Source organism: Astyanax mexicanus, chromosome 4 (assembly GCF_023375975.1).
Source record: "Astyanax mexicanus isolate ESR-SI-001 chromosome 4, AstMex3_surface, whole genome shotgun sequence".
Lineage (NCBI taxonomy): Eukaryota > Metazoa > Chordata > Actinopteri > Characiformes > Acestrorhamphidae > Astyanax > Astyanax mexicanus.
The window spans coordinates 49344946-49357639 of record NC_064411.1 but is presented as its reverse complement, the minus strand read 5'-3'; the positions used below and the strand labels follow the sequence as shown (position 1 = coordinate 49357639).

Sequence of the window (12694 nt, the reverse complement as noted above, 5' to 3'; positions counted from 1 at the left end):
ATAAGTTTAATGTTAGATATTCTTTTTATGACCACTTTAAACATGGCATTTTCACTGTAATCTGTGCTCTTTTTTTCTATAAACTGACCAGATGTTTTTATTTAGAACTGCTTAATCTGTAAAACTATTTATAAAACCAGACTAATAAATCCTGAGTTAAATCCTTTATTAAATATTTTTTTTTTAAATCATGTTAATAATCCTCTTCTCAGTGTGTGTGAATCCGGATTAATCCCCACGCTGGCCGGCAGGATGCTGCTGCTATGCGCGGTGTGTTTTCCGCACCACAGCGACTCAGAGAACTTCAGCTGCAAGATGGCTGCGGGAGACAACAGCGGCCGGGCGCCGTGCTTAAACTTCTCCGCCCCGGGACCTCTGGGGAACAGCCAGCCGAGCAACAACCCGTACACTCTGGCTACAAATAACGCGGGAGGGTCGGCGGGGACAGCCGGGGGTTCGCAGGGTGCAGCGAGACGCTCGAACCCCCAGTCGGGGCCTAGCGGCCCGGAGAGCACCGGTGTTGCGTCAGGGCTCCCGCCGAACATGAGAAACTCTTTCCCGCAGGCCGCGGCTCAGGGCGCCGCTGTGGCTGGGGCGGTCGGGGGGTCTATGTCTGGCGTAGCTACGAATATGCTGGGCTCGATCTCGAATTTACAGCCAGCCGCTGCTGCACCGGCTACCCACTCGTCCCTGTCCTCGGGAACTCCAGCAGCAGCTGCCGTTCTCGTTTACCGAGAGCCTGTTTATAACTGGCAGGCGACGAAAAGCACCGTGAAGGAGCGGTTCGCCTTCCTGTTCAATAACGAGGTTCTGAGCGACGTTCATTTTCTGGTGGGGAAAGGACTCGGGGTGCAGCGGATACCTGCTCACAGGTAACGTTAAATAACCGTTAACTAACCTAATAACCAAGATAACTATGGATTTCAGACCCACTGCTGTCTGATATTGTGTTTTTATTTGCATACTGAATAAATAAGATAACCTAGATGTATGCTAGCTTGCTAACAAGCGTTAAGTCTGAGTCTGAGATTAGCTTAATTGTAGGTTAACCTATGTTAGTTGTTTTGGATGGTAGTGTTTGTGTAACTGTGAGTTAACGTTACGTTAGTTGTTTGTCATAAGAGCCTAAACACTCGTTTTTGCTTAAAACTTTGCATATAAGCTATATTCACTTCTTCTAAACTTATCAGTGTTTGATTAACTAGCTGTTTCTGGAGCTTTAAAGATACTGAGTTGTAGGAAGTGCTGGAATATATGAATGCACAATTTGGCCCTAAATTAATATCGCGAAATTTCTGGGTATTTTTGCGATAACTAACATTAACTATATTCTTGGCGATATGAAAGCTGAAATGAAAAATATTTAAATTGTTTTATCTTAAATATTTACTACTACAACTGAATGTTAGCTTTATTATGATTAAGTTTTATTTACAACAACAGAATAACAAAAGTTGACACCAAAAAAAAAAGGTCAAACTCTAATATTTTGTTGAACCGCCTTTAGCTTTGATTGCAGCAAAATAATCATTAGTTGCAGCTCTAAAACTAATACAAATAAATGAAATATTGTTCAAATCTGCAGATACCAAAGTAATTCTGATATCGTGCATCCCTATATAAAAATATCATAATATAGCAGAAACAGTTGAATGTTTAGTTTTAACAGCTTCATTTGATTGAGGGTTTGTTGTAAGAATCAAAACATAGTCAAGACAGTCTAGCCTCCTGTGTATGTGTTTTATGATAAAAGTGCATTTTCTTTAAACAAATCTAAAGTAGGCCTAGGTTAATTTTAAAAGGACAATTTTGTGAAAATTGCCCATTGTAAATCTGTTATTTGTGTGGTGTCACAAAGACATTTGCGTTTTGTTTTAAATGTTGTTTAGCCTAAAACAACTTTGACAGTGAACTGTCACCTTCTTTAATAAAGCCTCTTTGGAGGACAGCCAATCAGGGTAGAGGTCATTTAAAATCTGTGTATAAGCCAAAGGCATTGTAACAAAAATAAAAAATAGTCTTGTATTATTTTAGTGATAATGATACTTCAGAAAATTTGAGACAGTGACCTGTGTAATGTTGTTTTTTTATTTGAAAAAAAGCCACATGAATAAACCTCAATAAACAATAAAATATTATATAGAATTAAAATATAGTATGTGTGCATGTGTAATCATGAGAACAATGTTATCAGACTAAGAAATGATGTCATTGTGTCTGTGTTATTGTTTTGGTAGGTTTGTGCTGGCAGTTGGCAGTGCCGTATTTGATGCCATGTTTAACGGAGGCATGGCGACAACTTCGACGGAAATAGAGCTGCCTGATGTTGAACCTGCTGCATTCCTGGCCTTGCTCAAGTGAGATATCATTCTCTATACCATAAGAAATGTTTGGGACATATGGAACTTGTTTCCACTTTTTCTTAACACAGCTTTTCCTCATATGTATTTTTTGTTATTTATAGCATGTTGTACGTTGTCAGCAAAGGAAACTGTTTAAAATAAACAGCAAAAAGGTTACTCTGTTTAGTTTTTTAGCCCCACTATTGTCCTATAGAATACTCTGAACACAAGCCTGGAAATAACTATGTCTGGTTTCACTGATACAGAATAACCATCATCCTTTCATGAACAAATGTTAAAAGTTCTATTCAGTACGTGGAAAAAGTAATGCTAAAATTATTATAGCCAAATATTAAAATCTGCCAATCATTTACATTTGTTTTGAGTCAAAATTAGAGTCTGACTTGATTCGATTATCAGATATATTTATTAATGTCTTTTACAATAACAGTTTTGTTTAGATACATAAAGTTTTTTTTTTCTTTTAATATCACTTAACCTACCATTACGAAGTATGTTAGTGTTTACATAAATATTAACCCAGTTTGTAGTTACCAAAATGTTTTTCTAACTGTGGTGGCTTTGCCTTTGTCCAAAATAATAACATTTTAAAGATCTGTTTCATGTTTAAATGAATCATTTCAAATGAAGTTTGATTTCAAATTTGAAATATCGATTTTAGAAATCCAGCCTTAGTAAAAATATTTCTGACCACCTCTAAATGTGGTTTGATTTAATTGATTAAAATCCAGTTTTAATGATTCCTTAGCCTTATCTAAACCTGAATGTGAGCCTGTCACAGATATAGATGCAAATATATGCAAGGTGTAAACAACCTTGTTGTAATTGCGGTTACACTTGTTTTATTAACATGTTTAGTAACATTTGCAACCTGAACATTTTCCAGGTTTCTGTACTCCGACGAGGTCCAGATTGGTCCAGAGACTGTGATGACCACTCTCTACACAGCGAAAAAGTATGCAGTCCCTGCGCTGGAGGCCCACTGTGTGGAGTTCCTCAAGAAGAACCTGCGTGCGGACAATGCCTTCATGCTCCTCACACAGGTATGGATCTGTTTCATACCAATACAAATATCACTAGGCCTATACAGTATTGTGTTGCATCACTTTTGCCATGTCCCATGGAAGCTAAAGGGCACTGCTTTGACTTGATTCAAATTCAAAGAGTTTATTGTCATATGTACAGTACAGAAACGGGTTTCAGTGTACAATGAAATTCTTTCTTTGCTCTTCGCCAAGAATGCCAAATAGAAGATAGAAAAAGTGCAAAAAAATACAATAAGGTTATAAATATTAAACTAATTGTCAAAGACATAAAAGAAATAAAAGTTACTTAAGCAAAGAAATGTATAAAAAAGTACAAGTGTGAAATAATGCAGTTATGGACATTAACTATATATATTAAAAAAAGATTAACAGTAAAGTGACGGCTGCAATGTAAACATGTTGAAGTAAAGTGCAGGGTTATACCTGAGGTGTGTTTAGAGTCTGAAGGCAGGGTCATTCCTTAGGTGTGTTCAAGAGTCTGATGGCCGTGGGGAAGAAACTGTTCTTTAACCTGGTGGTCTTGCATTTTACACTTCTGTACCTCCGGCCTGAGGGCAGAAGTGTGAACAGTCCATGCTGGGGATGGGTGGAGTCTTTGAGGATGGATGCAGCTCTCCTGTGGACTCTGTGGTGGTAGATGCTCTGCAGGGAGGGCAGTGGAGTCCTGATGATCTTCTCGGCAGTCTTCACCACTCTCTGCAGACGTTTGCGCTCTGCCACAGTCGTGCTGCCGTACCACACGGTGATGCAGCTGGTCAGGAGGCTCTCGATCACACAGCTGTAGAAGTTGTTGAGGATGTGGCAGAGTTGCTTGTCTGCTCGCATGAACAATTTTAGCCAGACACAGCTAGTCACAATCATTCCACCACACTATCCACTGTGGGTGTGCCAGTTTGTATCGTATATACACGATAATATCATCAACATTTTTGAATATCGTGAACGATATTATACTCTGAAATATCATGCCATATCACCCACCCCTAATTATCACAACAGGGTACTACTTTTTGACTGTTTTTAGCAAAAGAATAGTTAACACTGTTTGCATTTCCTATTATATATCTACTAGAGACAGATTATATCTGTCCAGTATCATTTATTTTACTTTAATCCTGGATATATGGAGATATTTAGAGTGCATTATTAGCATTATCGTGACATTCTGGATCATTGATTTCTGTTATAAATCTAATAAAATTGTTGTATTTTTTAATATTTTAATTAGGGGTGTGTCATATCATGCCTTAACAGATGCAATAATAAAATTATAAAAAAAATCATTTTGTTGCAGTAGTGTATTCTTAAAATATATATATTTTTAATACAGTGCTTTGTCATATCGCCAAGAGTATCGTTATCGCGAAAAATACCATGAAATATCGTGATAATATTTTATGGCCATATCGCCCACCCCTAGTGGTAATGCCTTTTATAAAGTACATATTCTCAGTACACACATATTACTATGGAACGAGGATCCTGATTCTTATCCATCTGGAACCCACTATCAGTTATATTCATGTATACTTACTTATGCCACCTTGCCATGGAGAGCACACTGGTCATTGTTCAGCCTCACTCACTAGATAATACCTCACAATTTGCATCCATGTCTATCCCATATTTTTTGTTATTTTTCAACTTTGTAGGCAGTGTGTTGACACACTCATCACTGTATTGTTTTAATTACATAAATATAATTCACTTGTATTTATGATGTTTCATTTTCCAGGCACGGCTCTTTGATGAACCTCAGCTGGCCAGTTTGTGCCTTGAGAACATTGATAAAAACACTGGTGATGCTTTGGCTGCTGAAGGCTTCACAGATATAGATCTGGGTATGTATGGTGGGGTTGATTTAGAAGGTCCAGTGAAAAACATTGATTATTGTCATCTACAGTGGCATCTGTCAAGGGGTGGGATCTACATATTAGGCAGCAAGTGAATAGTCAGTTCTTGAATGTTATGTATAATAGAAGCCAGTAAGTCAGTGACAGGGTCATGGGCACCTAAGACTTATCAATAGGAGTGTGGTGAGAGCGTGTGGCACAAGCTCTCGTGAGATTACAAAGTTACAATATTTCTTATGAAGCTTGAACCTGTAGCGCAGGAAGAAAAAAATAGACAGTATATTATGGAGTTTTAAAGAGGGATCTGGCAACACAGTAGCAATGGTGGATGGCACAACATAATGCAAAAACACTCTGTCCCAAGCAGGCGTGTCTTTTCAACTGCAGGAGATATAGTTAGTGCCCAAAGGTCCAACTGCTTCCAGAAAATGTAGACATGCTGATATTCTTGAAAAAGAACATGATTGTATCATAGACAGTTAAACTAATTCCTTAGCTCTGTACTGTATTTGAACAAAAATATTGACTGGTTATGGTTGTACATGGTTAAGTTACAAGAGAATCAGGTGGAAAAAAACTGAAACCATAGGCTTAATATGACTAGTTGTGGTTAGCACTTGTTGTTTGCATGATATAGGATCTAGGATTTTTTTATTTTTTATTTATATTGTTAAATTTTTTATAGACTCATTTTGTGATCGAAACCAGTCTGTTACATTTTCGTTATATGATTTTGTCAAGTAAAACTAAATTTTTAAAGTCATTTTTATTTTTGAAGTTTTCTTTGAACCCAGTATCGTGTCTTGTCTTGTTACATGAGACTACTTATCAATGTCTTATGTATCTTTGGGTCTTTGTCTTAACGGGTTATAGAAGTTTTTAGCAGCACAAGGGTGACCTAAGTTAGGCTGATCAGACTATATATTGGCCTTGACTTTAAACATCCTCTGTTTTTTACCCTCAGACACGCTCGTTGCTGTATTGGAGCGGGACACACTGGGCGTGCGGGAGGTGCGCCTGTTCGGTGCCGCGGTGCGTTGGGCTGAGGCCGAGGCCCACCGCCAGCAGCTTCAGCCCACACCCGAGAACAAGAGACGCGTGTTGGGTAAAGCCCTCACCCTCATCCGCTTCCCTTTAATGACCATAGAGGAGTTTGCCGCAGGTACACCGCACCATGCCAGTCACTCTTGGGACACACCCAGTCGTTCTCAATCCCAGCCATGGGGACCCACCCCACCGTACCGTACCCCCACCCCCTGCACAGGGGTGCTCATGCCTTCCCTGCTCTGACACACATGTTTTGAGTCATGCTTGATTGTTCATTAGTTCAGTGGGGTTGTATAAGCGGGTTTGTTGTGCATGGCAGTGGGTTCCAGGATTGGGAACCACTGGGTTGCCTCAGCCTGTCATTAATCCATGCCCGTTTTCCTCCTCTAGTGGTGTAAATGTGTTTGAATGTCGCTGCGTGTAGGTCCTGCGCAGTCAGGCATCCTGACGGACCGCGAGGTGGTCAGCCTGTTCCTGCATTTCACAGTGAACCCTAAGCCTCGCGTGGAGTTCATCGACCGGCCTCGGTGCTGCCTGCGCGGTAAAGAGTGTAGCATCACGCGCTTCGGCCAAGTGGAGAGCCGCTGGGGGTACAGTGGAACCAGTGACCGGATCCGGTAAGAACATATACTGTTAGGGGTGTGCCATATTGCATCCTACGCAATAATATCGGCAAAAATTGTGAATATTGTGAATGATATTATACCCTCAAATATCGTGCCACATCATCCACCCCTAGTTATTGCATCAGGGTACTATTTTTTAGCTGTTTTTAGCAAAAGAATAATTTGCAATGCTCTCATTTTCCATTATATATCTACTAGAGACAGATTATATCTGTCAAGTATCATTTATTTTACTTTAATCCTGGATGTATGGAGATATTTGGAGTGCTTTATTAGTATCATGACATTCTGGATCATTGACTTCTGTTACAAATCTGATAAAATTCTTGTATTTTTTAAAGTCTCAGTTAGGGGTGTGCAATATCATATCATATGCAATTATAAAATGTAATTTTCAATTGTTGCAGTAGTGTATTCTAAACAAAAATAAATATTCAGTGTTTTGTCATATCGCAAAAATACCATGAAATATCGTGATGATATTTTAGGGCCATATCGCCCACCTCCATATATTATACACACTTTGGCCTAATCCCATTTTACCCCTTGGCCCTACCACTTTTCCTTATCCCGATGTGCGTTCACGCCTAGGGGTAGGGTGACCTGATTCTTGTTAGGCTGGAGGGTAGACCTAGGGTAGGTTAGAGGAAGTGTTAAGGTTACATGGCCCTTCAAACTGATTTTTCAGAGGCACAAACAAAACAGAGGGCTATGAGAATCACTGGCAAGATGACAGCACAAGCCACCAAAAAACAAAACAAATGCAATAATATTATTGCTTTGTTATTGTTGTATTGTTAAAAATTACAATAACCGCTATATTACCATAGTTTCATGTGTAGTTTCAATGTTTTAAGGCCATTTTCTTCATAACACGCATAAGTTTCCTGTTCCACCTTAAATGGTGCAACAGATGGCAGAGGCTGCAGCATTTAAGGTGGAACAGAAAAGTAAAATAAAATAAAAGCTAATAAAAGCGAATTTCAGCTTCACACCACAGAGGAATTAAGGAATAGACAATAATTGCTGCAACACCTGCCCCCTTCCTAAAGACATACAATGCCCTAAAGTTGACTAGTTAGCTAGGTTGCTGAACTTTAGTGCTCCACTGCTAAAGCTGTATCTGTATTGGGTGCTTGGAAGGTTGTCTCAATTCTTCAATTGAGTGTTGTACCCCTTGCAACAGTACTGTTTCAAGGAGAAGGGTTACAAAAGAAAAATAGGCTTGGGCCTTTCACTTCTTCGCTTGCTTTAAGACACTGTCACAATATTGGGTCTAGCTTCGTCTCGTTTGCTGCTAATTGTGCTTACGTTGTCTGGTCTATGATGAGAGATCATGCACCACTCTGATGTGCTGATGGATGCATCTTATCACTTTCTGAGACCTGCACAAATCCATTGTTAAAAAATGATAGAATATTGATTTGTTTCTGATGTGTATTGTAGATACTGCTAATGGCACAAATTTTGTTTCTCTCTGTTTTGCAGATTCACAGTAAACCGCAGGATATTTGTGGTGGGCTTTGGATTATATGGTTCCATACATGGGCCAACAGACTATCAGGTCAACATACAGGTACAGTCCTGCATGTATTTATTTTTGCAGTAAACAGTTGGGTAGCCTACAATAGCTGTCAAAAGTTTGGACACACCTCTTTTCATTCAGTGTTTTGTTTCTTGATTGTGTTGCATTGTAAATTTAATATTGAAGCTATAAAAGAACTTAGTAAACAAATTGTGCTAAATCAGAATTCTTTTAAATAGCACATTGATCTTTGAGGACAGATCTGCACACTCTTGGTATTTTAATCTCAGTGTCTTCATGAGGGAGAGTCACCTGGAATAGTTTTCTCAGCATCTTGAAGGAAGGAGTTCCTGGAGGTGCTGAACAATAGTTGCTGCTTTTCCTTCACATTGTGAAGTTCCAGATCATCGCAATTAAATCACCTCAAATCACCATCTCAAATCATCAGGTTTAGGTCAAGGGATTGTGGAGGACTAGCACTTTTTTGTAAACGGATTACTACATAATTCCATAATTTGTGTCCCTTAATGGTGTTCATGTCTTTAATATTAATCTACAATGTAGAAAATACATTTAATTAAGAAAATCTCTGAATGAGAAGGTCTGTTTAGAGTATGCCTGTGTGTAAAGGTTAAGATTGTAGATTTTAAACCAATATGTCTGAAGCTTGCTTAAACATAGAACATGTATTAAATATATTGCAGCTGTAAAAATGTCCATTTAGCCTAATTGAAATCTGACAGATACTTTTTGTACTGTAAAATAAATCATAATACATGGACAAATAGAATTGAGATACAAGGTTTTTGCATAACAGTACTGTTATATTTATGACAAGGCTGTGTCTGTATGTTAACCATATTTAATGGCTTTTTCTCAGATCATTCACACAGACAGTAACACAATCCTCGGTCAGAATGATACAGGTTTCAGTTGTGACGGGTCTGCGAACACCTTCAGGGTCATGTTTAAAGAGCCAGTGGAGATTCTTCCCAATGTAAACTACACAGCCTGCGCTACTCTGAAGGTAGAGCTTTCCACACACTAATATTACTACAATGTTTAGTTTGTCCCTCACTCCTGCACCTAAGGTTTCTTTCTGTTAATCTGAGGGGGGATTTTTCTTGCCACTGTGCGAGCATTTATATACATATATTTTGAATTTGGGGATGCCGAGTGGTCCAGCAGTTTAAAGTGCTGCCGCTATGATCGGGAAATTGCTTGTTCGAATCCTGGACATGCAGCTTGCCCTTAGCTGTCGGAGTCCCGAGAGAGCACAATTGACCTTGCTCTCTCTGGGTAGGTAGATGGTGTTCTTTCCCCACATCCTAGGGTGATGTCAATCAGCACAAGGCATCTGTGAGCTGATGTATCGAAACCAAGTCGCTGCGGTTTCCTCTGAGCTCGCTGTGATGCTACTCTGCAATGCTGCATCAGCAGCAGTTCAGAAAAAGGCTGTGGCTGACCTTACATGTGTCGGAGGAGGCGTGTGCTAGTCTTCACTCTCTTTTGTTGTGGAATTACGAGTGATGGGGATATATAGCTGAGTAGCAGCTGAATGTGTGGTACAATTGACCTAGCTAAATTGGTAGAAAATAGAATACAAAATGTAATAAATAAATTGAATTTGAACTTAAACCCTGTCACTGACATGATGTTATTATTTTGCTTTACTATTTATGTGTTTAAGGCAATTGGGTGGATTAGCATTGATATCTCAATAACATCTACCTAGACGGGAGTCACATTTGTTTATAATTAAGTACAAGAGTTATGCTGACATCGATTGGATTATAATTCTTAAAAATTGGTTTGATTGATTCCTGGATACTTTGATTGCCGGGAAATGTGTTCTCACGTAACCAACAACAGTAAAATTGGAAAAAAAAGGAAAATCTCAAATTAAACTTAAATATACTTATATTACTTTAATATAGAATGTGTAAATCTGCTGACTGAAATGTTAATATATATATATATATATTTTTTCCCAGAATTGCTGAATAGCAGTGGCCCTATAAAAAAAGTTGTTAATAAATAGCTATATATTAAAAAGTAAATTTAAACATTTTTTAAAAGCAAATAAAGTAAATTTTATAGTGACAAGTTTGGTTGAAGTGAGCTTAATTCTTACATTTGAAAGTAAAGATCAGCCAACACATTATATTATTTTACAATTCTATTATAACCATTACCATCACTTACATGCATCTAAATCAGCTGATGTATTTTGCTAATTTTTACCGATGTATTTTTCGTGCTCTTCCAGGGTCCAGACTCCCACTACGGTACCAAAGGCATGAGGAAGGTCACCCACGAGTCCTCAGGATCCGGCACCAAAACCTGCTTCACCTTCTGCTACGCCGCCGGCAACAACAATGGCACTTCCGTGGAGGACGGACAGATCCCCGAGGTCATCTTCTACACATAGTGACCTTCTGACTTTCCTCAGATTCACAGGAATAGGGGTTCTGTTCGGGCTTTACAGAGAAGGCTCACGGTTGGACGACCTATTTTGTCTAATGCACTATAACTGATAAGAACTGTGATGATTGGTGAGTGATGTTGGCGTATGGCAGTGCCACATAGAGACACGGCGCCCACCTCCTCCTCCTTTAAAAGACTTTCAGCAAAAGAGGGGGCGGAGCTACTAATATCTACTTACATCTACTTACGTAACGATAACTGAGAATGGTAAAATGTGGACTGTTTGAGAAGGAGTGTGCTTTGTCCTTACGTCAGTATTGATGCATTATAGAGCCTTCAGACTGTAAACAGCACATTGTGTTCCGCACATCACTTTTTTTATTCGTCTGAAAGCTTCGTAACAAGACAGGAGGACTGTTGTAACAACTTCCAGCTAGTTATAAACGGGTTTACTCGGGGATAAATGCACGCTTTTCTCTTAAAACTGCAAAAAAAAAACTGCATTTCCCTGTAGTTGTAGTGTCATTTGAACTGGATTGGCAGTATATTCACAACCGGTGCACCCATTGCGCCCACTAGTGGTAGCCGGCGAAGCAACGTTTAAAGAATGAAGCCATTTTTAGAACACTAGGGAACCCTGTGCCTTCGGGCTCCCTCGCCTTCTGTGCCAAAATGTTATGCTTGAGTCGAGTGCCTCCTTAACTAGCTTATGCTCAGCTGATCTGTCCATGCTCCGCCCACAGATGGTGCATTGTTTTTTGTGACGTCTGTTCCAGAGTTGGTCAAACCTGAGAGCATGCTGGCAAAAAAAATCTCATTCAAATGTAAATGTAAAAATGTAGTTTTAGCCTTAATACCAGAATACAGTGGCATGCAAAGGTTTAGTTGCACCTAGGTCATTTTTTACCCCCATTATTTTTTCTGACCTCACATATAACCATTATATCTAATATATACTACTATATTATTTCTGCAAAAAAGGATTTATTGAGCTTTATGGAGATTTATGGAGCTTTCAAAACAAAAAACATGGTTTTATACCTGAGAGCTCAAATCGTCAAACTTCTGCTCCTCTCCCTTTTCACTCTAAAATTAAAACATTGATTGCTGGGCACACACTCTAAAAATTGATTCCCTGTTTACACCTAGTCACTTCATGTGTCTTGAGTATCAGACTTATCTATAAGGCAGATTTAATACAGTTTCAAATCCCATCAATCAAACCACTACAGAACGTGATCTGAGATGCATTTGAGCCAATTTATAGCAGTGTAAACACATCAATGTCTCTAAAGGCTAATTTATATACTTCTGAGTCAGACCACCATAGGCTAGCCATACCCATCGCATAATCTCGTACCCTGTTCCGTAGCTTGACACGCACTCTCCCCAGATATGTGACTGTGTGTCGCATGATGCGAACAGCAGCAGCAGCTGTGATTGGTCCACTGAGGCGACCACTCATTCCTGGATGTACACGTGCAGAAATATACCTATGCTTTGCTGCGTAGGGTCCTCACGCAGGCAATGCCAAAGACCACACAGAAGTATAAATTGACTCTGCGAAGAAGTACAAATTGGCCTTAAGACTAAAGCCCTGTCCAGACGGGATTAGTTTCTCAGGGGGTTCTGGGGTAATTTTGTCTTTTATGGGGGGTCCTCTGTGATTTTATTCCTGTCCAAAACGACCACGTACGTGATTTTCTCAGAGACATCCTTAAGACTAAAGCCCTGTCAAGACGGGATTAGTTTCTCAGGGGGTTCTGGGGTAATTTTCTCTTTTATGGGGGGTCCTCTGTGATTTTAT

At 39.3% G+C, this 12694-nt stretch overlaps 1 protein-coding gene across 1 annotated transcript; it reads left to right on the top strand.

Moving 5' to 3' along the window:
- Positions 1–225: 225 nt before the first annotated feature.
- On the top strand, positions 226–12019 carry LOC103031444 (BTB/POZ domain-containing protein 2). Its single transcript, XM_022678859.2, has 9 exons — positions 226–872; positions 2238–2357; positions 3250–3406; positions 5145–5250; positions 6227–6424; positions 6734–6926; positions 8424–8511; positions 9341–9487; positions 10730–12019. Exons 1-9 carry the CDS (start codon positions 253–255, stop codon positions 10889–10891), a joined length of 1791 nt encoding a protein of 596 aa, XP_022534580.2. The 5' UTR covers positions 226–252; the 3' UTR covers positions 10892–12019.
- Positions 12020–12694: the final 675 nt, after the last annotated feature.

Coding starts and splice junctions, on each gene's coding strand:
- LOC103031444 (XM_022678859.2), top strand. CDS start 253: ATGCTGCTGCTATGCGCGGTGTGTTTTCCGCACCACAGCGACTCAGAG. Junction 3,407..5,144: donor CCTTCATGCTCCTCACACAG/GTATGGATCTGT, acceptor TTCATTTTCCAG/GCACGGCTCTTTGATGAACC. Junction 6,927..8,423: donor GGAACCAGTGACCGGATCCG/GTAAGAACATAT, acceptor TCTGTTTTGCAG/ATTCACAGTAAACCGCAGGA.